Source organism: Thunnus thynnus, chromosome 3 (assembly GCF_963924715.1).
Source record: "Thunnus thynnus chromosome 3, fThuThy2.1, whole genome shotgun sequence".
In the NCBI taxonomy this organism is placed as follows: domain Eukaryota; kingdom Metazoa; phylum Chordata; class Actinopteri; order Scombriformes; family Scombridae; genus Thunnus; species Thunnus thynnus.
The window spans coordinates 4,771,087-4,797,388 of record NC_089519.1 but is presented as its reverse complement, the minus strand read 5'-3'; the positions used below and the strand labels follow the sequence as shown (position 1 = coordinate 4,797,388).

The 26,302-nt window shown below is 40.7% G+C and overlaps 1 protein-coding gene across 6 annotated transcripts in view; it reads right to left on the bottom strand.

The window, feature by feature from the left end:
- Positions 1–6,078: 6,078 nt before the first annotated feature.
- Positions 6,079–26,302, bottom strand: part of add3a (adducin 3 (gamma) a) — a 105,166-nt gene continuing 84,942 nt past the window's right edge. For 3 of the 6 annotated variants that reach the window (XM_067581796.1, XM_067581781.1, XM_067581787.1), the window contains 11 exons: positions 22,643–22,792; positions 22,356–22,499; positions 21,596–21,694; positions 20,047–20,223; positions 18,425–18,682; positions 17,642–17,746; positions 17,178–17,264; positions 16,504–16,527; positions 15,186–15,309; positions 11,640–11,732; positions 6,079–9,136 (listed from right to left, as the gene is read on the bottom strand). In XM_067581796.1, coding sequence (XP_067437897.1) covers positions 8,886–9,136; positions 11,640–11,732; positions 15,186–15,309; positions 16,504–16,527; positions 17,178–17,264; positions 17,642–17,746; positions 18,425–18,682; positions 20,047–20,223; positions 21,596–21,694; positions 22,356–22,499; positions 22,643–22,792 — 1,512 coding nt within the window. In that variant the 3' untranslated portion in view covers positions 6,079–8,885. The remainder of the gene's footprint in view (positions 9,137–11,639; positions 11,733–15,185; positions 15,310–16,503; positions 16,528–17,177; positions 17,265–17,641; positions 17,747–18,424; positions 18,683–20,046; positions 20,224–21,595; positions 21,695–22,355; positions 22,500–22,642; positions 22,793–26,302) is intronic. The other 3 variants (XM_067581805.1, XM_067581814.1, XM_067581822.1) reach the window with 3 other exon arrangements.

The window sequence follows — 26,302 nt, the reverse complement described above, 5'->3', positions numbered from 1 at the left end:
GAGAACAAATGATACTGTGGCAATAGGCAATCTATGCCTCTAATTCCTCTCTGCAGTCACTGCATTTGTCACATGGATCTCTTGATCGTAAGAAACTATAAAGCAGGTAAAGCAGTCAGTGGGAGCTCCTGCATGGTTTTCCTTTAAAGGCACTTCAAATCCATCACTATTGGTTAGCTCTAATGTACAACCACTATTCCTCTTAATTGGTTTGTTGGGTGCTGTTACTCTGTTATTTTATATTCTTAGTGCTTTGCATCATTGTTAATTTGTATTCTTGATTGTCATTTCTATTTTTCTACTACTGTAATTCTATTATTGCTACTCCTGTTTATACTATACAAGCAGAACATATTGCATATCAATCTGTTCTGTTGCTCATCCTGAGGTTTCTCCCAATTTCTTACATATTTTACAAATTTTATTTTTAAATCGTACCTCAAAGGATAGCGGGTGTAGTATGCTGCACAAACTGTTTTGGGTTTATATTAAAAAAAACCTGACTCCTGTTATTGTCAAAAAATATTTGATATGTGTTCTTATATTATCAGTCACACACCTTTGTGTTCTGTGTAGGCAGAAATAAACCAAGATATTTTTTGTAATGCAATTTGGCCAGTTTCTGCTGTGTTGTAGGTACATTGTGAGGAGTAGATCTAATCAGTTGTGTTGTTTTTATCAGTCTGTAGTTATGAAGTGTTCTCCACAAGTGTTTTCTTCACATTGCATTGTTTTAAAGTAAGGAGTTTGACAAACACACAGAGAATTATCTCCAGACTCTGCAGTTCCCCTCAGCTCGACAGAACATTTGAGTGTCTTTCAACTCATTGTTTTATTATGACCCGCAGCTTTTCTGTTTGGTTCACACTCACATCTCACATCAAACACCATCTCCAGATGCAACTGGCAGCAGTTTTCAGTGAAAAAAACTCTCATAAATCAATGGTACCCTTTCTACCCAGCATCAAACAGCCAATAGACAAATTTAGTGGAGCATTTTGTTCTTAATGTGTAATGTGACCTTGTGTCTATGTTTGTTATACTGACTGCTTCGCTATTTCTTTCTTGTAAGAATCATGCACAGTGTGTCTTCATGTTTTGGTGAGCCAAAGACAATTTTTCATCCTGGTGGACAATTAAGTTCTATTCTATTCTATTCTATTTCACAGCTAAAAAAGACAGATATTTCCCAGAGGAGTTGGTGGAGACCGAAGAAGGGGGTAAAATGTGAATATTGAACTTACATTTGTTAGATGGCCAGGAACATGACTCCAGGTGATTGCTAATGTTGCTCCTTGTCTGCTGGATGTGTAGGCAACTGTTGGCTAACACAACTTCATATCAACTTATAAGCTAATAATATACAAATGTTGTGTTTGCAGCTTCTTCTGCTGCCTTCAAATGTCAAAAATATCAATGAATATTGCTTTATGAAATCAACACAGTTTCTGTAGATAAATGACTATTGTACACTGAAGAAGACATGGCCCGAAAATATGTACATTTTATTCCCCTGTGCCGAACATAAAAACTGAAAGAATTATAAGAGAATTTTATTGATTTGGATGTGGAAACTCTATCTGGAACTTGCTGAACCACTACTTGTTCATGAAACTAAATCATATCAGAAAATCATGGAAATGTTTAGCTATACTCAACAACTCTAACAAACTTTGTTCAAGTGTGTAATAAATGAAAATAATACAATTTTTTCATCATGGTGCTCTATTTAAATGCAGAGTCTGACTGTCTTGGCCAGTTTAGGCATTCAGACCACTGACATATCAATCATAAGCTTGTTTCTCTCGCTAACACGCAATTGTTGAGGACTCCATTGTTTCCCTGCCCTTGAATGTTGATGCTAAAAATGGAACTGGCTTGCCTGTTGCAAAAACAGATCTTACTTGTTAATTTAACACTATAACAGGCCTTTGTGGCAAAAGGGACTGGGTGAAACTAAGATGGTAAGATGGTTTTAAAGGAATATTTTGACATTTTTAGAAATTAGTGCTAATTGGCTGTCTTGCTGAGAATTAGATGAGAGGATAAACACTACTGTCAGATAAATATGATGCTACAGCCAGTAGCCGAATAGCTTAGCTTAGCATGAAGACTCATAACTGAGGGGAAAACAGCTAGCCTGGCTCTGTGCAAAGACAACAAAATCCACCTACCAGCACCTTTAAAGCTCACTATCTGATACATGATATCGTGTATGTTTAATCTGTATGAAGTCTAAGTGTAAAAATGTCAATTTGTTGTTTTACAGGAGGTTATATGCCAGACTATTTCTTGACTGGGAGCAATGACTTGTTGTCACAGTGCTATGAGCTAAGCTAGGCTAATTGGCTGTTGGCTGCAGCCTTGTGTTGAACAGACACATAGTATTATAAAAGTGGTATCATTATTCTCATCTAACTCTTTGCAAGAAGGTGAATAAGCATAATTTCCCCAAATTTCAAAATACTGCTTTAAAGAGGACATATCATGATTTTGTGATGTTCTGTTATTTTTATACTGTTATGATGTAGGATGTCTATGTTAAACAGGGTCAAAGTTCCAAAACTTGAGGTGAACAAATGTAAAAATGATCCCAACAAGTCAAAAGCCCAGGCTTCAGCCTGCTTAAACACTTTGTTTGCAATATTGTTCAATGGGTTAATCACGTTGTCCACTTGCAAATTTCAGCTCAGATTCAGGCTTGAACATGTATGGATGTATTTGAGAAGTTTCCATTTCGAGTAAAGAACAAGAAAAAGAAGTGAAATCCTTCCACTATTGTTTGTTTACATAGCCTCCGGAGCTGGCGGAAGTCTGACAAGAAGTAATTTCCGTAAGCTAACCAATCAGATCACACTTTGGGACAGGAGGCCTTAAAGAGACAGGAGCTAAAACAGCCTGTTTTAGACAGAGGCTGAACTGAGGGGCTGCATAAAGGGCCAGTATGAGATAAATAAGGAGTTTTTTTAGACATTATATCATGCAAACATATTCCAGTAGAGCCCCAGAATAAAAATATAGACCTGGAAATGTGCATAATATGTCCCCTTTAATTCACATAGACACCACCTTGCTACAAACACATGTACTCGGTGTACTGCATGTTGGACAAAGTGCATCTACAACAAACAACTTACGTCAGCAAAAACGGATAAAATGATACAGAATCCAAGAAGAGCAATCTTTTGTTGGTGATGAAAACCTGATGACATGTTCTCTCTCACACAGAATGTACCTCAGAAGAAGAAACTGTACCAGCAGCTTGTTGTATCACTGTGTGTGTGTGTGTGTGTGTGTGTGTGTGTGTGTGTGTGTGTGTGTGTGTGTGTGTGTGTGTGTGTGTGTGTCTCTGTGTGTGGGTGGTCCCATGGGGTGTGCATTTGGGCTCAGACCTAACTGACCCCTTATGTTGTTTATCAGTCCTTAATTCATCCCAGTGGCATCTGGGCATCACTGCGGTCTCTGGTAGCTGTGAAGCTTGTGGAGTGGAGGGGTGTCCAGAGGGTGGGGTGGGGGTGCTAGTGTGTGTGTGTGTGTGTGGAGGTGTGGGGGTTGCCCCGAAAAAAAGGCCTATCATGGTTTCCACACTAGCAGAGCATCCATCTGGACACAAGTAGGCTCATTGTTTTGACACTCCCAGCGTGGTGCTGTCTGGAGGAGAGGAGAAACTCTCCACCTTCTTAATTGTACTGAATATGATGCAATAGGACATATCTGTGTGTAATGAATGAGTTTGTCATCGTGGTTGGTTCGTGATCAATTTGAAGTGATTCAGGCAAAAACTTGAAAGAAAAAATTGGAAAGAAATCAGACATTGTCTTACAAAGTTCCAAAATTGAAATGTATGAATAATCCTCTGTGTCTGATTGCATACTGAACCATTAATTTCATTTTTATGAACTAATAGATAGTTTGGAAGTAAACTAATGAATACACATTTTCCATTCTCTTACGTTCCCTTGTCCTGCTATAAGGAAAGAAGGGTACATAATGAGAGGTGAAGCATTATAGATCCCCAACCTAATTTCACCAAGGTGATCAATATCAAATTGTTATTTTTTAACTCTGGTATCTTTCCAGATACCAGAGTTAAAGAATGGATACAAACAAATCAAATGACCTCAGAATCAGCGCTTCACTTCAGCTGTAAGACCAGCGAATGTTTGCACACAATCAACACACACACACACATAAAATGCACCGAGTCACAGGATCACTCATACGCTTTTATTGTTCATATCAGGAACGCTGCCAAATAAAGTGCTGTATACTGATATCACATTCACTGACGCCAGGACAGGATTACAGTGTTGAAAATGCTATATATGGAAGCCACACTAGCAATATGTAAAACATAAACGATCCTAGATAAAGACATGGAAGTGAGGAGAGAAAAAAACAAAAAAATGGGGCCAGTCCAGTTTCTTTCTTGTTCTCTCCGTTCACTAACACACTCCCTGATGTGTCTCTAATCTGGCTTCAGTGGAGACAAAGATCCAGTCAAACAGTACTTGATGATTAGTGTTTTTGTTAACATGGATGTCATAAGTTTCCTTTCACTAAAAATTTCAGTGAAAAAAGTTGAGTTTGACAATTTAATGAATGCCCGAATGCTTGGAGAGAAAGTAATTTCAGTGTCAGGGCATTCATTAAACTGTCAGACTCGAGTATATCTGGTGTGTAAGTAGCCTAAAAATACAGATTTTGCTTGTAGTGCTGGAAGATGAGTTGTATTGTTTTTCTCAGAGGAGTTGTAGTGGCTGATATCGAATCAGTGAAGTGTTAATAGAGTGGAAATAGGCCAAAATGACAAAGAGGCGTCATTACTGTTTTAAATTTCAAATCTTATCTAGAAACAGACATCGTAAGAAGTGATGAAGTGTTATCTCCGCCACTAATGTGAGTAGCAGCTTGGTCTCGTAAAGCTGAAAAATCTAAGTAAGAAGAAAATCTAATTGTTTTGAGGTCAAAAGGGCAAGGACGAGTTTAGGGGGAAAAGTACTGTAGAACAAAAAAACTAGATCTACGTCAGAATATAAATATTCAGTCGATTGGTAGATACTGAAAGACCAGTGACAGAGTTAGACATCTTACAGGGAAGCTAGCACACCATATCATGAGGTGGGTTTTGCATATTTTGTTTTGCATCTGAGGATATAAATGCAGTCAAGGCACATTGGCTGCTCACACCAACACAAAGTCCCCCCAGTTACTTGGATATTGGACAGTTTGTGCTCACTGTGCAATACAGAGGCCATGTTGTGTCCGGCGGTGACGGGGTTTGCACCAACAAGAGATAGTTGTCCCTGTTATGGCGGTACAGGGTTGATTTGTATATTAAGAGCGAGACAGACTCCAAAAGTCACACCTACTCATACAAAAAAGCTACAGCGCGTAACCACTGATTACAGGATACTCTGAAACAGGAATTGGCAGGTTTGAAGGGTAAATTTCAGGTCATGTGTACTTTCTGAATGGATATACAATGTTTTTAAGGAAAGGGAACCTCTCATATACAACTCTCTGTACATTCCAAAGGCAAAAAAAAAGAAACTCTTCTCATGGCTTTAGGGTCAATTTGCTCACACAAAGCAATGCATATCTTTATATGTGAAAGGAAGCGTCAATGTGCTCCACTTGACAGCAATTCTGTCAAGTACTTCCGCATTTCCTGTGCCTCTGTTACACTGTCACATTCTCACTTGCATTTACTCAATCATTACCACAAATGTGCCATAACGCTCTGATTAAGCTATTCACACACATAGTATATTCATTCTCATCTTTAAAACATCACAAATAAAGATTTAATAAAAAGGCACCAGTTACTGTTATTTCCTGCTCATATTGCACCGAAGCGCTTTAGCATAGATCCTTCTATTTGCTTTTCTGCAATACTGTAAAATGATCATTATGGATGCAGCATTAAGTGTTTCAAACTTTTGAATATGTACACTTTGTCTGTGATAATGGTTTAAAGTAAAATGAATGTGTATGGATTATGCTGAACACAAAAAACCCAATCTGGAGAATGATGTGGATTATAATGCACAAAGATGAAAAAAAAATGAGCTTCCGTTTCTTAAAATACAGTTTATTTGTGAATTTACACTGATTAGCAATACATCTAAAAGCAACTCCATTAGATAACCATTTATATAGGATTTTCACAGGTCACAAAGTAGCTTGGCTCATTCTGGCATGCCAAAGCAAAACTCGTTCTCTTTTAAAAACAGAAAAAAAAAAAAAAAAAAAAAAAAAAGTTGGATAAAGAGGCATTAGTAAAGCAAGGTGCAAACAGTCAGAAACAGAAGAGGAAAAATAAAAAGGATGCAATGCACATTCAGTTCATCTGGGAGCAATTTATGCTCATAAAATGGTTAATAAAAAAAAGCCTAGTGCTCTCTGCAAACTAAAAGAGAAAAAAAAAAAGAAAGCATACTGCGATACAAATGAAGGATGAAAAAAAAAAAAAAGAACTTTTCAGGAGGAGAGATGGTATGAAAGAGTGATAAAAACATGGTGCGTTAATGTCAGGTTGTCTTTACCCCCCTGTCCCTCTCTGCTACACACATATGCACTTTCATTTCCAAACTCACACCTCCCCTTCTCCATCTTTCAGTTGTGTGACCTCAGCTCTTTGCCCAGAGCCAAAAGCTATCGTTTAACACAGCTAAAGATGTGTCCTAAACCCTCCCCCCTCCCTCCAAATCCAATACTTCACATTGCTAGCTGGGATATTGGTACATCTGGTTAAACTGCAGGGGGAGGATATATGGTAACCCATCCCACTTTGGCTTTGCAGAGTTCAACTGTGGGTCATCTGACAGTTACGACACGATCGCGTTTACGAGAGAATATTACATGAGGGAGGCTTTAGAAACTGAAATGACGACCGGGCTCGCAGAGTGATCAAATAAAAATAAAACGTCCATATGACCTCCTTATAATGTTCCAGTTCGAGGAGGAAATAAACGGCAAATTAAGCGAGGAAGCGTAGCTGCAGTGAATGTAGCTACTGAAAATAAAGTTTTTTTGGGAGCCTGAGGGGTGTCGATGCAGTCACTGGGGTGATTTAACAGAGGTCTTGTTAGGGTCCTTGATGCCCGAGCAGGCAGACGAGAATCGCAACCCTTGTCTCATCATTAAAATAATGGAGGAAAAAAAAAATTACAATATGGCTTTAAAAAACACACACATAAACACACCAAACAAAGACGTCACCGCTCCAACACTCCAAGAGCCATGATTCTCATTTCAGCTGGCGACTGCAGATAGTTTGACTTAGTATTTTGGCACTACACCTCCTGGTTTTTGTTTTTTTTGTTTTAGTTTAGCTGAGTAGAGATAGTTTCTCATGTGTGACACCAATGAAAGACTTTTCTTTCTTCGTACGACTCACTTTCTGGGTCCTGACCGCTCTCCGACACCATGCCTCGCTTGCTACTTGCACAACTTTTACCGAATACTTCACAATCTCCTTCACTGGTGAAACCACCTGCAACTAAAATGTGTTATATACCACAAGAAAAGTGCAGCACAATAAAAATAAAAAATATATAGTTAAAAATCTATAGCCAACATATCCAGTTTCCATATATCTGTGTTATATAGTAAATTTGTGTACTCTGAAGATTAGCAATCAGGCATCACGTCAGCCATATAAATTCACTTCTTGCAAAGAGAGAAAACATGCGTAACATCTGTATTCTCTGTAAAAGCTTAGAAATGAGTACAAAACAGAGTTGACTAACACCAAATTTGTGTTCAATAAAAAAAAAAAGATCAAATTTCATGAGATGACATAAACTAGACACAGTGACACATCACTAAAATGAGATTGTTTCTTTCTTTCTTTCCTTTTAGTTTGGCAAAAAAAAGAAATTGAGATGAGGAGGAGAAGACAGGAAAAATGCTACATAAATATTCAGAGTGGGTTGACGGCTCTTTGAGTTTATGTCAACTTAGTCGTGATAGACCGCCAGCCTTCTTCCTCGCTATCTACTCCAGTCTAGTAACCCTTTAACTCGTCTGTGGTGCGGAGATTCGACCACGACCAGCTGAAGAGAAGGTTTGTATCAGAAGCCTGCGCTTAAAAGAAGCTTGAAGAGTGTGAGAGAGCGAGGCGGAGAGGAAAAACTCTCTCACAGTAAATAAATCGACACAGACCCTGCGGCTGTTTTGTCTGAGACCGGTTTTCCAGTGTGACTTCAAATTTCATGTGGCCTCTCAGTTCCCTATGCAGAGTCAGGTGACCAAAAAATGTAAAAACAAAACCTTAAAAGACCGGGGGAGTCTCGGCAGAGTAAAAAAAGGTTTAGTTTCAACTTGTGCAGCTTTACAACGCTCACGTTGTGATCCAATCATTGAATAAAATTGGATTTTTTGCAGCAAGAAATACGCAAGGTGGTTTCAAGTTCTGTTTTCAGCCTGGGGAACAACACAGGAGGATCCAGTTATTCAGGATCTAAATGGCCTCTACTGACTCTTAAGGGCTTGTAAGGAGCCCTGTTACAGTACTGCATACTGGTGAGCAGGTGTGTAGACGACATACACCGTGTCACCTCATATCTGCTGCAATGTTAATTTATGGACCCACATATCTACCCCGAAATTTCCCAAAACATTCCTGTCTTTTTGCAGAATGAGAGACCTTTTTTTTTTCTTTTGTTACAAACCAATTCTTTTTTTTTTTTGTTAAATCCTTTCTTCTGCCTTTTGCACATAAAACCTTCTGTTAAAAACTTAAAATAAAATAAAAAACAGAAATCATAAAAGGACATTTAAAACAGGACAAAATAAAAACACGGACATTAAACAGAAAAGGTGGCTGCCGCCCCTCTCTCTTCTTCTACGCCTGCCTCGACCCTGCCGCCCGTTCGCCCTCAGGCCTCCGTCTTCTCTTTCTTTTTGTTCTTCTTGAGGAAGGAGGGGGTGCGGAACTTCTTCTTCTTCTTGGTGTTGGGTGATTTGGAGGGCGAGCTCTCCGGGGAAAGCGCCTCCTCGATTTTCTCGCCGGGGCGCACTGTGATCTCCACGCTCTCCACGCTGGTGGTCAGCTGGCTGACGCGCTTGCACAGCTCCCCGTCCACGTCGCCGTGGTCGTCTTTACCGTTCATCAGGCCTGTGTGGTTCTCTGAGGGAGGAGGAGAAGCGAGAGACGGGTTAGGTGAGGACAGGAAGCGAAAAACATGAGGTAGATATATCACTTAATTCTGCAAGACACACCCTGATAACACCCACAACTAATACACAACCAGACGGCTTGCAGTATGCTTATTGAGTGCAAAGTACAACATGTACTCATTTTATTTCTTACTCATCTGGAAGAGTGAATAATTAGGGAAACAATAAAGTCTGCAGTCCTGAGCTTATAATAAACCACTGATGGAACCAATAACACATTATCTAATAAATAATAAATTCTTATGTTGGCACTATATTATTAACTATTTAGAAACAGTACTAATTTGAAAAATGACTCCATAAATAAGCATTTTATATAATATTCTTTAATATGGTAACATTCATAATGATGTATGTTATAAATGTGAAAAGCTGTAAAAACTTTATTTCATTTTTTGGTGATAAATAAATTTAAATATCTAATAAATCTCTGACTATTTGTCACCAATTTTAACTAATGTCTCTTTTTATAATCCATAATAAAAATTAGGCTTATGTCCATCGTACAAAGGGTGGGTGTGCCAAAACGTCAACACTACAGCCTCAAAGAGTACCATAAAGCTGTATCAACGCCTCTCTGATACAGTCTCAATATCTATGTATGTATTTATGTATTTATTGCAGGAACTTTGTGTTTGACTTCCTTATATCTTACAGGTGTTTATTTTGTCAACCGTCTGAATGTCTCATATTATCCTCTTGTAAATATTAGACTCCGCTGTCTCTCACACACTAATTCCATGTTGAACTGTGTGTTGAACTTCCACTTCACACATAGAGACACACTGTCCCTGTGCTCTACATATTTCGTAATATCCCTGCGTAAAACCCCAGTGACCTGAGTCTGTCCTCCTTTCACCTTTAAAAAAAAAAACAGGCTTTGAAGAGTGAACAACACCCACTCTCTTAATGACTGTTCACGTAACAGGCCTGCTAGTGTCACATCTCTTTCTCCGGGCTGCAAATACAGGTTAGGGAATGCAGGGCAGCGGCTTCATGTTACTACAATGAAACACTAAAAACAGTGGTGACCTCCCATGTTATTTTCATCTTTGCACAGAAAACACAGAGGGCGACATGTAAGTGAAGCTCGAACAACAATTGACCTGATTTCAGCACAACTGGCTGACCTCAAAGCCGTGGCGTCAGAAAATATGGGTCCCCTGAGCCAATGTGCTGTCGCGGGTTAATTGTTACTCATTGTGTGGTTTTGCGTGTTTGTGCTGGAGGGAAGCTGACAGGAAGTCAATCCCATAGTGACATTATTTACAACGCTCTGATCTTTGTCTCTCTTGGAGGTGTACCAACTGGCTTCAAATGTCAAGAGACGAGAATAATTTCTGTGTTAATAAATGAAATACTTTGACAAATATAGATCCAAAGAGCGAGTGAGAGGCAATATTTCAATACCCAGAAATCATGTGATGTGACGTCACAGCGCGCTCATGTTTCCAAACCAGAAGTTATATAACAAATGGAAGAGAGAGGGAAAAGGTCCCCAAGATGCCCCAACATATATGTTATGCTAGCTAGCTGGCAAATGACTGCATTCCGCATTCATGAACCAGAGTCTTTTAAAGGAAGAGTTGACATTTTAGGGAAAATGTTTTTTTGCCAAGAGTTAGACGAGGAGGTTGACACCACTCTCATGTCTGTACTATATCAATAAAGCATTCAGCTAAAGCTAGGAGGAGATTAGCTTAGCTTATCAAGAAGACATAAGAGCTGGGTGGACGGATATACTATTTGTCATTAAATATATTTATGTTTTTGTAAAGATGAAACAAACCAGATTTAATATGTTAGTGAGCTTAACAGGTGTTGATAGATGGATGTTTGAACTTCAGACACAACCAGGCTAGCTGCTAAGCTAGGCTAACTGTCTCCTGGCTCTAGCTCCATAATCAACACACACAAACATGAGCGTGGCATCGATCTTCTTATCATGCTCATGGCAAGAAGGCATATTTCCTAAAATGTTGAACTATTATCAAACCCAGAAGACAGCGATAAACAAAAAACAGTCCACAATGCAACTGAATAGTCACTGTGATGGATTACGTTTCTCAAAAATGTCCCAACAACTTGATTCTCACAAAAAAATAACTGGAAAACAGTGACAATCTGGAAGATAAATAAAAAAATCTAAATCGTTTCTGTTGGGTGGGGAGTCTCTTTAACCAACTCCAGAATTTAACTTGTGCAAATAAGCCTAATGGGTCTCAAACGGGGGAGGAGGCAGGTGAGTTTTCATATTAAAGATCATCAGTGCAGCATAAATTTACAGCGCAGATCAGTAGTTTAAGCGCCGCATGTTAACCTCAGTAAATTTCAGTTAAATTTCCACCGACATGCATACACACAGAAACATGTATGTGATATTAAAGACACACAGCAAGGCAGCGAAGATCACTGTGAAAAAGTCTCTCTCTCTCTCTCTGAGTGAGTGATACCTTCTTTAGCTGGAGTGCTTTGCGGGGACTGGGTGAGAGACAGAGACTGAGAGAGAGTGGAGCCGTCGTCGGAGGTTAGCTCGTGCTCGCCATCTGCGGGGAGGGTGGGGAGGAGGTCGGGGTTGGGGGGGGGGGGTGTGAGGGATGGATGAGAGGATTGCAGGGTGGTGTAGGGGATTGAAGTAGTGGGACGACAGCAGTGGTTTGAGAGGTTGGGGAGGGGGGGATTGGGATGGAGGGTCAGAGGGGGGTCAGGGAGTGGAGGGGGGGGGGGGGTTCGAGAGATTAGTGGTAATACACACATGTTAGAATCAGGCCATGCACAGCTGCTTTTACACACAATTTCCAAAATCCTTGTCTGTTGATCATCAGGCTCTCGGATTGCCATCACTCATTTGTTCTCCTGGTGGCTGAGCGTGCACTGTAACATTTTGTTGTGCCTTAATATCCTGTGGACAGGACAAATGTCCTGCAGGGCCACAGGTTGGATCCCCAAACTCAACCGGCTAAAAATAAGGTGAACATTCATAGATTTTGAATTATATGAGAGGAAGAGATTCTGCTAAAATTCTTTAGCCACTGTTATGAAGAGCACGATGAATTCAAATCTACAGCCATGACTGGGCATAATATATAATTATATTATGTAAAAAAAATAATGTATAAATAAATATAAATAAATACCAATACAATTTCACAGAGTGGTGAAAAATGGCTTGTCCAAACAGTCCAAAACTCAAGATATTCAGTTTACAGTGACATAAACGCAGCAAAGCAGCAAATGTTTTGGTATTTTTCTTCAACAAATACATTATTATCAAAATTTTTGTTGCTTCATTTTCTCACAATTGACTAAATTGATAAATCACTAATTGTTTTGGCCCATATATCAACCAGATGTTATCTTCTAATCTTCTATCATTTTAACCATAATCATGCCTACAAATTAAAAGCTTTTAATCATCTTCGTGCTCTAGGTGACTTTAGATTTTTTTTTTGTATCTCACTTCCTGTCATCAATTCTTTTCTGCTTCAAGAGCAACTTACGGTTCCTGAATCTTAAAGCAGGAAAAAAATGATGCACTCTGCTTTTCATATCTCTCAGATAATAAAAAAATATCGTTTGCAGCAGCTTTTAAAACAATTTTTGTAAGTACAGTAAATGTTGTAGTCCAGCTCAGCATTAGTAGCTTCATTAGTGTTAAACACTGATAAGTGTGAATGAATGATATTCCCATATAACGTTAACACATTCATTAGCACATTCAGAGTTACACATTCAGTGGCGTCATTCACAACTCGTTCATGCACGGTCTATAGAAACGTGGTTGTATAACAGCCTGTTCGTGCAGTGAAAGTGCTCCTATGTTCTGGGATTATACGCAGATAAAAACTGTACAAGCACAAATCATCAGGAACGAACTGCTGTTGTCAGTCTAAGGCCTGTGTTTTTATTTCAAAATGTAGAGAAGGTTGCATAAGCTTGTCATCCTAAAAAAAAATGATTCACCCCATTAAAAGTGGATCTTCACCACATGCAAATACAGTAGGTTGGTGGCACTTTATACTTTTCAACTGCTTTTCAGTTCAATCAGCTTTGACATATTTAACATTTTTTTGTAAAACATTAAACAAACTTAAATTAAAATGAATTAACATTAAAATTATAATATCAACCGTAAATCTGCACAGTGGACTGGACACCACTAATCACAGGCTAAACCTTTAATTGTGTGTGTGTGTGTGTGTGTGCGCGTGTGTGTGTGTGTGTGTGTGTGTGCAGCCCAGGCATGTATCAGGCCATTCCAGACGGTCTCCAGCTTGCATCCAGATTGGTCACCGGGGATTCATGGGGCTGTGGGGGCAACAGTGTCATAGCAACAAGCTCTGCTCATGCGGCGGGCGTGAAGACCTGCTGTCTGTTCGGTCTGCCATCTTAGTCATACCGGCCTCTCACACATGTGCACACACACACACACACACACACATTAACACTTGCACCATGTTTATGCACATAAGAACATTTGGAGGATCCTATTGACATGCATGAACACATGTGCATGCTGATGCACACATGCATGTGAACCAATACACACATTAATCTGGTCCAGCGTGGCCTGAGTGGAGCCCCCTTCACTATCTGTTCACTATTGATTTTTCCCCCTGCCTCTCAGAAAGGCAGTGGGACAGAGGGCTAATATGATTAGCATCGACTATCCTGTGTGCATGTGTGTGTGTGTGTGTGTGCAGACACAAGGTTAATGCAGATGAAGGCAGCAGCCGAGCCCATGGGGACAAGTCCTCATGTTGAAAGGTATATAAGTGTGTGTGTGCGTGCATGCGTGCGTGTGTGTGTGTGTTGATACTCCAGGCAGTGTGTAAGAATATGGCGACGTCTCCTGGGACTGCCACTAAGGAGACGGTGCTACAGACTGGGATAATATGGACGCTTATTGACGACAAATCGGCTGAGAGAGCACTGAATGATGATCGAGACCCACTGTAATCAATTTCAAAGTCGAGATTTGAGGAAGAGGAGGGAGAGAGATCAGTAAAGGGCAGAGCATGTTTTTCAGAAAACTCAGATTTGCTTCGAGCTCAGTTTGAAATCTGCTCCAGCTGTTTTTTGCCAATTCTGAACACTTGAGAATGTCAGACGGTGCTTGTTAACAACTTTAACAGGCTTCGGTAGGACGTGACCATATCTGGTTGTTAGGGTCATATCTTTTTCACAGACAGAGAAATGAAAAAGCTGATGGAGCACACTGTGGAAGCAGCCTGACACAAGTGAGAAGGCGAGGAAGATCAGACTTCACTCGCGAGTCAAATTCAACAGATTCTACTCTGCTCTCGATGCATGTTTTAGGCTGATACTGATATCTGATAATAAAAGTCAGATAAGCAAAGACCTGGTTATTAAAGGGTTGTAATGAAGATATGTCTAGGGCAGGATATATATATATAGATATATACACATATATATTTATTTATAACAGATATACTAGATGCAGCCTTAAAAACCTGCCTTGCTGAAAGTTACTGAGCTGCATATCAGTCGACATCTACGCCAGTATATGTGTTTGGCTGATAGACTCTGCCCTGCTGATACATCAGTTGGTCTATAGTAAAAACTGCCAAAATTGAGAGCGTGCAGCTAAGATACCAAAGCTCTGCTACCTGCTAAAATGTAGCGCCAGCAAAAACTAATCTCTCCCCGTGTGTTCTCATATTGTGACTTAAAGCTTGATTATTGATCAGATTTGTTTTAAATCTGCTCAATAATTTAGTTGAATGGCAGGGCTGTTTACAGCAAACACTAAGGGACAAGAGTTTGGCTTTGAGCACATGTCACTATGTGTGTGTGTGTGTGTGTGTGTGTCCATATGTCTCTCAGTGTGACTGGGCTCTTGGTGTTTGCAAGTTGAGCATGAACAAGTTCAGGATCCAGTCCACACACCTATGAACATTCATGAATTTACAAATCGGTGTGTGTGTGTGTATGTGTTTGTTTGTTTAAGAGTGTGTGTGTGTGTGTGTTTGTCGTACCGTTGGGGCCCAGTTGCCTCCTCTCCACGTTCTTGCGGTACTCCTCCAGCTCTTTTTCTGACAGCTCACTGAAGGGGTTGGGAGGCAGGGGAGCCATCTGCTCCTCCTCTGTGGGCACGTATGGCTGTTGTAGGAGACGGGGAGAGAGGTGAGCATGGGAACACACACACATACACACACACACACACACACACAGATCATGGTCACTTTTGGGGACATTACATAGACTTACATTAATTTCCTGAAAACTTACCCTCACCCTAACCTTAACCACTGACCCAAAAATCAGCTTTTGCCCCCAGTTGGACAAGCTGTCCCCAATTAACTGGTCCTAAGTCTGAAATTTGTCCTCAAAAGTAGCTTATGACAGACAACACACACACACACACACATTTACTTAAGTCACTTTTGGGGTATTTAAATAGACATGCATTCATTTCCTGGAGACTTACCCTAAACCTAACCATAACCACTACTTGCTTAAACCTAACTTTAACCACTGACCCAAAAATCAGCATTTTACTGATTGGGGACAGTTTTTGTTGATTTGTCCCAATCAACTGGTCTTGAGTCTGGTCTGTGTCCCTGAAAGTGACATAAACAAAATCTCTCTCTGTCTCTCTCTCTCTCACACACACACACACACAAATACCGTGCACACTCGCTGACTGAATGAAACACTCAAATGAAAAAAAAAACTAAACAAAGCAGAATTCATATACACACTCCTAAAGGCAGACTCACACACCCACTGTGTCTGAGAAGGACAATCATTCATTATAGCATAACCGAGGCTGCTCATATAAAGATAAAAACAGAGCGTCCACCACATCACACAAAACTCATCTAATCATCAACTCTACACAGAAATTCGCATCCAATTAGTCTGCAAACCCCAACATCTTTATGACAGACTGGGGAAAATAAACACTGCACAAACAAGGAGACACACACACTAATGCAATTTACATTACGAGCATCATCGTATCCACAAAACAAGACACACGCATGCACACGAAACACGTGTGAGATAATAAATCTTCTCAGGTTTGTGTGTAAAATTACATCTCAAAGGCCGTCATGCTCCAACACGCCATCAAACTTCGACATCTCATAGAAAAGGGAATGAAACTTAGAAATGAAATATATAAAATGAATGAATATAATTCTGTGTCAATCTTAAAAGACAACACTAACAAAAACATGCAGTTTTGTGCTCTGAACAGGCAAAAACTGTCAAAAAACAAAATTATAAAAAAATAAAATTAAAAACATCACTGCAAACAGAAACAATTAGCATACACTTGTGTATATTTACCAGAACTTTTATCTGCACCACATCCTTCAAGACAAGATACCAACCACAAGAAAGTCAGCATCAAAACGTCTAGATTAATTATTTTTTAAACTATCTATGTCTGTATTATGTTCTGTTTAATTCTGTCTTGCTGAATAAAAATATCAAACACACTGAAATTAAGACTCATTTGGCATTTGCAGCATCATGTGTTCACGTGTCTCCACCTTGTGGTCAAACAGTGTATTAACTGCCTGGTACATTAATAACGAGAATGGGTAATAATTAAAACCCAATAACATCCACAGTTCACCAACACAGGTGTGTTTATTTCAGTGATTAGACCTCTTATCAGGACTGTGTGGGTGTGTGCAAACTGTGCCTGTGACTTTTTTTTTTTTATTGCACCTGCTGGGTTGCAACAATGTACGACTTCATGATTCATATTAGTTCATGGAGTTTGGTGACCTCACATAGTGAACCTTTCACAGCAGGCTTTCTGATTTGTAACTGCATGAAAAGCTGAAAGGTGACACTAATAGTATGAATGATGGCTGCATTCAGAGTAGTCGTGCCAGTTCCAGGTCTCTTGTACCGTGTTTGAACAGGAAGATTTAAGGCTATTATGCCAGAGAATCAAGTGAATCCGTTCATTTCCATAAATTCTGAATATCATCGGGAGCTCTCAGTCTCACCCGTCGTGGTTCGTCGACAGGGATGCCAGCGAGGTGTTGAGAGCGGGGTCCTGACGTCATCACATCAAACCGGTTCTGCTCTCTGATCTGTAACAGGACAAAACACACGATCATATAAACCTTTTGCTAATCCGAGCGTCTCCTCTTTATACCAGCGCAAAGAATAAACAATGTCTCAGTTCAGTTAAGATTTACTCTTCTAGTGTTTCTATCAAAGAATCCGTATAACAAAAGAAAACCCTCCCTGTTTCTTTACTCATATCTAATTCCTGATCATTCACCTGATCCCTAACCTAATAATATAACACTTTAAGATGCTCACCATCTTGATGATCTAACAGCTTCAGAAACTGATATAATGTTTGTCACTAGTGAGAAACTGCAGTTCAAGAGGATGAAACTTCATCCAGCTTCCGGACTGTAACATGAGTCATGCAGAGCGAGAGCAAAAAGTCAAGACTCACTTGGTTCCTCTTCTGCAGCACCTCGCTGGGGTCTGTGTTGAGAGGGACAAACTGATTGGGGTCCTCAATCCGGATCGGGGTTCCTGTCTCCTCCGCCTTCATCCACTGTATCAGGAAAGCAGGTGAGAACAGGTGAGATCAAAACAGTCCACTCACAAGAACAACAAAGCAGGAAAAACACAGGTGGAATCAATGACATTAATGATGGCTGCGTTGCATTTAGGTGAGCTAGTTCCAGCGCTGTGGTATTGTGCATGCTTACTTACTGCCATGGCATACTGGGACAATTAATGGAATGGAGCTAGCGTTCAAATGAGCGTCAAATGATAGTTTTGCGTTCTACTTACTGACGTGTATCACAGTATCTCATCTATTCTCTAGTCTATATAGTCTCTATATCGTCTTCATATTTGTTATAAGCCTAACTTACAACTTACACTACATCACTGGAGTACTCTTTGAAGGTTTGATACATTATTAATCACTGAGCTAAATGCCTCAACACTAAATAAAGTCAAATAGTGCGACTGAATCAAAATGAATGTAGTTCTCTGTTCAGCCAATAGATGGCGATCTAGTACCGAGTTGGGAAACAGCTCCAGTCAAAACAAAGCACTCAGCATCAACTGTACATGAACTGAATGACAGTTCAGGCCATGAAATATACTTCATGTTTAGGTTTATTATATTAAATATATTTTTTACTTCATAAATACATACTCAGTTTGTTGTGTTCCTTTATGTTATCACACACACACACACACACACAGATACTCTGCTCACCATGGTTGTCCTGCTGTTGTAGCGCTCCTCTCCAACCTCCACGTTGACCTTGGTGTAGCTGTTGGGTGAGTTGAGCCAGCGCGTCTTCTCCCTCTGCTGTCGCTGCTGCAGGAACTTGAAGGGCAGCCGTGTGGCGCCACCGTCCCCGTCCTCCTCGAACATGAATGCTGTGACGGTGGCGGGGATCTCCACGTCGCTCTTGTGCCTCGGCTTCTCCCTCACGATGGGGTGCCGGTAGGCATAACCTGTCCTGTAGCCCTGCAGACACAAGATCACACAAGTTCACACTGACTGATTACAAGAAAAACCGGGCCTGTTAACATAAACCACATGTGCTCACATAGAAGCAAAGTCATGTGTCTGTACTTGTTTGTTGTATGTTTATTTAGTCCCCATTTGTCTTCTATTCCAACTTTTACTTCCTGTTTAACCCATGAGGATCATTAAATGGCCTTAGATCATAGCTCACATCATCATACATACTGTACATGAAGTGAATGTTAGACTTTAACTGAAATGAGCATTTATTCCGTGACTTTTCCTTCCTGTAACGCTAGCAGACCTGCCAGTTCCACACTTAGTCAAACAGAGAAGAGAGACAGAAACAGCGCTGTGACCACAGGGTTTCTGGCAGCACAGAGGAGAGTCATTCAGAGTCAGTCAGAGAGCCATTTCCTGTCTGACCCTTTCTCTTTAGCCTCTCTCCTCTTTATCCTCATCTATCCCTTTCTTTCACACTCCCATTCCCCCTCTCTCTGTCACTGCCCTCTCACAACTGTTTTTCAGACATTTTTTCCATACTCGACTTGACGCTTAAGTTCCGTTCTTGTCTGCTTTTTCCTTTAACATTTCATCTCAGCCCACGTGGTTAAAGCTGACCTTTCCAGTTGACTTGATCCCCCAAATGGCGTGCTCTTTTCATGCTTCGCTTTCAGACATTTATACGCATTCACAGCTGGAAGCTTGGCATGTTCCTACATGTGGAGAGTGACCGGTTTATTATCTTCCCGCTCATTCTCATTACAGTTTCTGGGTTTTAAACTAAAGAGCTTATCTGATACAAATGCTGTGTTTATGAGGTGTGAGAGAAGAGAAAGATGGTGGGAAAGGAAGGGAGGGGGGTTGAGATGTTCAGAGTCTCGACAGGCTGAGAGGCGATGACTCATCGAGAGGGGGAGAGAGCTGAAGACCTAGAGGATAGGAGGGAGGGAGGGAGGATGAAAAGTGTGGGGTGTGAGAGCTGAGATAGGGAGACAGACATGGTGATACAAGGAAAACAGATACAGACGATAAGAGCAGCTCAGACAGAAAACGAGCAGAGGAAAAAACCTCTACATTTACCAGATCTCCTGCACTTGATAGTTGTAAACAGTAGCCGGCTGCTTTATGCTGTGATTCAAAAGGCTTATTTTTTTTAATGCCTGCTCCATTGCTATCTTTTGCCCCAAATTTCTGAGAATCCCTCCTTGAACTGTTGCAGGGATCAGTGCAGGGATTTTCAAAATAAAATGCTTATAGGTTGCGTCACTGTTGTGTTTTTATTAATCAACGACAAAGAAAAGCCAAAGAGACGTTTGGGTATATTTAAATGTCGCATATCATTGACGTGTTTGTGCGCTCACCAGGTTATCCAGCATCCTCATCAGAGACTCGAACTCCAGCTCGCCAACCTTCCACTTGTATTGACTGGCCATGTTGACAGCAGCCGCTGCAGCCACGCCATGCACTCGTGACTTGTACTTCTCTTGGTCCAGCACTATCAGGTTGTCCACGCCGCCGGCGCACGAGATGGCATTCACCTAAAACCACAAATAAACACAGAGGGAGAAGTGTGTAAGCTTTCACTGACATCTGATGACTTATGCAACAGAATATAGACATTACTAAACATCTGTGTTTGGCATTTTGTCACTAAAATCATCCTTAAAAATATTTCTGCTTGTGTGCGGGAACAGTTTCTCCCCACGTGGGAGAAAAAAACATAATTTAACAAAACCTAGCTAAAGCTATTACAACACCAAGGAATATACTGTACATGACATACAACAAACATGGTTGGGGGATTTATTTATAGAAATTAAGCTGGGCTTTGCAGGATGGATTAATGTTTTCTTTTGCTCGACCGGGGAGAGTCAATCAGGAGATTTGTATGCCTGTTACAGCGGGGGAGACAACAACATCTCTAAAATCCACCGTACAAGTGAACACAAAGACACGCGAGAACCCGAGAATAAAACACCAGAGAAATCCAACATGTAGCACCGACTTCAACCACTTATACACCTAAAAGTTTCCTGAGCTCACACACATGCACACATACTGTACATACACTGTTTTTTTTTCCTCGGAGAGTCTATAAAACTGACATGTCAAATTTAAAAACTCAATATATCAGATGATCCTATGATAGTTCACAGCCTGGGAGATAAATCTGAGGAGTAACAAGATGATTAAAGACATAAAAAGGCAAAAATATTTCTGTTACACATAATGGTATCTATACTGTTCTCTAAGGTTTGCTTTTTTATGTGAGATACTTGATACTTTCACCTCTTCAAGCCTCTGAAAATCCTTAAAATGAAACAGGCTCTAGACAATATGTGTAACGTCAAACTAGAGAATACAGATATTCTAGTAAGTATAATTTGTTGTGGTCTTCTCAGGTAAGATTTTGCTGATACGACACACCTACTAGCTGCTAATTAACGCACAATCAATAATCAGTCTAACAATCATTTCTCCTGGCTGGTCCGGATCTCATGGTTTCCTCTCTTCAGCTTTCTTCTTGACTCAATTTAAAAAAAAAAAAAAGAAAGAAAAGAAGGAACACCGCCCTTCTCTAAATGCTGCTTTGGACCGACATCAACAACAACACATCAGCTTGTCACTCCCCTCATTAAATTCCTAATAGCCTGGCTGCGAGACGGTGTTTAGCCAACATATTCCACAAGGTAACAGATTATGATTTACAGAGTGTTGTTAAAATAGGGTGGGGGAAATGTGAAACTACTGTAGAAAGATCGGAATTATCGGGAAAGCTGCTGCCGTTCTGGTCTAATAAATGAGTAGAGAAGCTGAGTGCTGCTGGAATGTGCTGGGTACCCAAAACAACAGCAGCAGTTAGCTGGCGCTGGTGTGTGTGTGTGTGTGTGTGTGTGTGTGTGTGTGTACCTGGATTTCGCAGGCATACTGGGCATTGTAGATGTAATGAAAGGCCTCTTCGATGGTCTCCCCGAGAGCAACCACACCATGATTCCTCAACACCAAAACCTGCAACACACACATAAAGAGCAGCCGAACAGCACAATGAAACACTTTGGGAGTATTTAAAAGGTCCGCTTGTCTAACGTTATTTACTTGTGACTATGTAATTAAGTGACAGGTCCTTTGATGAATAAATAACAAATGAAAACATGTTTGATTTCATGTATTAATAAGGGTTGGGCCGCTGGATGATGACAGCAGGATGTGGCAACAAACCAGTGGTGGAAATTCCCTCAAGTTCCCTGAATTTTTGCCAGTTTAAATTCTGTTGATCTCAAACAAAGCTCAGTGCAAGAAACACGAGGAAGCACATAACGGGGATAAAAATGACAGAAAAGTACATTTAAATGATCTAAAACTTGAAGGTAACCTAAACACAGCTAGATATTTCAACAGGATGTGCTGCTTTGACTGTCTTGCTACTGTTTCCTATTTAAAATACACCACACCCTGATAATTAGCTCATTTCTCTTTCTTGACTGCAAAGTCAAATATAAAAATAGCCCTTCCTTGTGGACTTTAGAGCAACCTCGAGTCATTGTGTCTACACCTCAGGGGTTAATTGTTCTGAGCTTTCAGAAATATTTGTTTTACTTCTTTTTCATATTTTTGCGTGCCGTCGGGGGTCAGGGTGTGGCTCAGTGCCTCGTTTTCTTGGTTATCGTACCTTCGCTGTAGGGCCCAGGGCCTTCTGCAGCTCTCTGCGCTCCTCCTGATCGTCTAGGCTGCCCTGGTAGTTGTAGTACGCGATATCACCCAGGATCAGTGCCTCCTGGGAAATGGGCAGGATGCCACACTTCATAGATGACACCTGAAGCAGGAGAGAGAGGGAGAAGACACGTTGGAGATAAGGAGCCTGGACAGGTTGTTTCATTCATCCCTGTCGGCGGCTGACATTTTCCCAAGATGTTTCCTTGCGGGGTTTGAAAGCTTTCTGGTGTAAAATGAACTTACAGCAGCCATGGCAGGAGTGTGCACGTGTATGACGCAGCGGATGTCCGGACGCATGGAGTAGATGGCGGCGTGGGGGCTGAAACCGGCGGGGTCGATCCTCAGGTTGGTGGAGCCCTGGTCGATCACATCCCCGATGATGTTGACCTTCACCTGCGGAAACATAGAGAGGAGCTGGAGTCAGTGGAAGGTTCACTGGGTTTGGATCTGAAACTGGTAGATGTGAAGCTCCCAAACTTTTTTTTTTTTTAATCTAATGGTACAAAGACACTCAGACACAAGCTGGAGGAGAGCACAGGGAGACGTATTGTTAAACTAACCACGCCAAGATCAGTGAAATCAAATATGTTCAGGCCTTAAAGCACATCCAGAGACTGACACACATAACCAGATCCACCCACCTCACCCGCACAAACACAGAGCTGATAAACCACCAGCATTACTCAGAAGACATAAACACAAGTCAAAATCAATGAGCGTGATGACAGACATCACATTATCAACGATTACCTCTCTCTGTCCTGCTCCTCTCCAGGAAATGAATTGGACCATTACTAGGAAACATATAATATAATAATAATATAGATAATATAGTCGGAGACTGGACATGACGTCCTTCGCTATGACAACTTCATTACCAGCCGGTTAGCAGTTATTAGATTACAGGACGGGGGGAGAGGAGAGATGGAGGGGAAGATGGAGGTATAGACCTGGAGGGAGGAGAGTCAGATAACCAGTAAAAAAGGAGAGAATAAAGACAGATAACTGGTTAGAGAGAGATCGAGGCATAAAAAACGGAAGGAAGAGCAACGACAAAAACGACTGCAGATGTCAGAGCTCGCAGTAAAAGCTAATAACAAACAGAAAACACATCTTCGCCTGCAGACCTTGTACGCTGCCATCACCGTAACCGCATGTTGTTCTTGGATACAAACCAGAACCTGCGAGCGCACATTTCTCTTTCCAACACAAAGTACAAGCGTGTGTTATCACAACAGGAAAGGGCATCCATCATCCAGTCTGAGACTAATGAAATACACCCATTTCAGCTGGAGCCTGCTGAATACTGACTGAGCCTTATTTTCTGCTTGTGCTTCTGCTGCAGTTTGAGAAAAGTTGAGTGTTACAGGAGTTTTTTTTTTTTTTTAAAGAAAAGAGGCACTAGGGAGGGAGTGCTGCAGTGAATAACAATAGAAAACAGTGTAGGGCTCTGATATCCTCATCCTCAGCTCGCCAAAAAACTTCTACGAGTGCAGTAAAGGAAACTATAAACCTGTATAAAAAGTAATTAGAATAAAGAAAATAAAAAAGGTTGACAAACAAAACATTTTGCGTCCAGGCAGCTTCGGCCCTCACACCCAAAACAAAGTTGAGAACCAACTTTTTTGTATTGAATTGTCATTTTTGATACATTATAAGTAAGTATTTAACCATGATTCAGATATCAGCCCCACTTAGGACTGATCTTGATTTAAAACGGTCCGCGTGAGGTCGACAGCTTGCCGAGTCAACTCAGGCTGAAAATCCTGAGACCTGTCCTGAGTGGTGCTCAGCCTTTTGTTAAGATGAATGACCGTCTATTGATCTTTCACCCAGCAGCAGAGGAAAGTGAATAGCACCATCCGAGCGTAACTAACCACCTCCATCTTTGTCTACACACACACAGCGATCGCCAGCTGTCAGACGATCGAACATCGATTAGGTTACATCACATGTCCAGTACAGTATCAGTTTGCCCTCACATGTCCTTCAATTCACGGCTCCCTCGCTCTGAGGTGGCCCGTCAGTCAGACGGCTCTACGGCTGAGAGGCCTCTCTGATGAACGCGGCGCTTCGACGACCACAGACGCTAGAGTACGGCGGGGCCTCCTGAGAAGGTGCAGCTGAGACTTGAACATGAATTCCCTGAATCCTTTCAAGGATCATTCAAGTTAAGCTAATTTTAACCTCTGATTTGAAGTCAGTAATAGCCCGGATTACATTTAGAGCCGTCAAATCTCAAACTCTGCAACAAAACCCTGATAGATAGACCAATTCCTCTCTGAACTGAAATGACCCCTCCTTCATCTCGGAGCTTAGAAACAGACATTGAGAGGTTGAGGCCGATGGAAACTGACCAAAGCTAACTAAACCTCAGCCTTTTCTCTGATACCAGAACCTCCACCCAGCTCGACCCCTAACAAGACCTCTCACACTCATTCATCCTGGATGACTTCCTCTTAATCAATCTCTTCATGTCTGTAAACACTCAGCTGTGTAACTATAGAGATCAGTGGATAAAAACAAACTGAGGGAGAAGAAAGGGAAGACCAGAAATCTGAAAGTGGCAGACTACATCATTTTGTTCCATGTCCTGACATCTGACGTGCTGTGGTCTCAGCTCTCATACAGACAAACTTTACCGCATGACCTCAACAAATATGGACGTGGTCTAGACACAAACTAAAAATATTCCATTTTAAATGATGCTGCTTTATATACTTCTAAGGCTACAGGCTATCCTCTAAAGCTACTGAGTCTGCACTTTACTCTGCTGTCTTCTAAACTACACTATTAGTATAAGTGGCAAAGTTTTGCAATAGCTCAACACTGCATCAGCTAACACATTCAGACAGCCTTTTCAAATGTGAGTTCGACTTTTGAGAGCATCGGGGTTCATGATGTGGTCAAATCATTTTGGCAGCGGTGCAGTTCTTTAACTAAAACAGTGCTCTCACTTACACTGTTTTCACTTCCTGGACTTGACATTTGTAGAAGCTTTGCAAATGTTGTGAATAATCTAGAAATGACAACTATATTATAACATTTAGTTAGAAGTAGAATAAGCTAGAAAGCAGCTGTGTGAATCAGTGGTGGATTGTATTTCACACCAAAAGTCAGCGGATATATGCGAGTGTGCGATTACAGCTTAGATCTGTTTGTCTTTGCAATATATTTTGTGAATAAAATATTGAATCTTTCTATGCATGCTGCACACAGAGAGCTTACAGAAGGGAGTATACAGCATCTGGACATGTTTGTCATTTGGAGGCAGCTAACTAATGCAACTATAGCTATTTGGTGTTGTAAAGTTAAACCATGTTACACAGACAATTCATTGTTTTTTTCAATGTATTTAACCCATCTCACTATTCTGTGAAGAAATGAAATGAGGTCATTTAGCTTCAGAAGTGTTGAACTTATAATAACTCTGTACGTCTCAGACAAGGTCATTTGTTTTGTGCTCAACATGTAGATCTTGGCGTCATATTTTCTGCGCTTTATGTAACATTAGAATAAAATTTAACAACATTTTCTTCTGCCAGATGAATCTTTGTAGTGTACTTACTGGAAACAAATGCAGCTATGTTTCCTTTGAGAATAGCTTGTAAAAGATACTGCTCTGAATGTAGTTTTGGTAAATGAAACCACTAAATAAACCACTCAGAAATGCCAACAAGGTGAAGCAAGAAAAAAGAAAGTTATAAACAGGTTTGGGGAGTAATAAAGATTAAAATAAGTTATCAATTAATTTGCCTCAAGGTCATTGCAAACACTGGTAATTTAACTCAGGCTTCACTATCAGGCACCAGCAGAAATCAGGTTACCAGCTGGATCTGAACTTCAGCACAGTTTTATTCGATCTCTCAGCCTGCCAACCACTCCAGCAGGTCAAACAGTGAA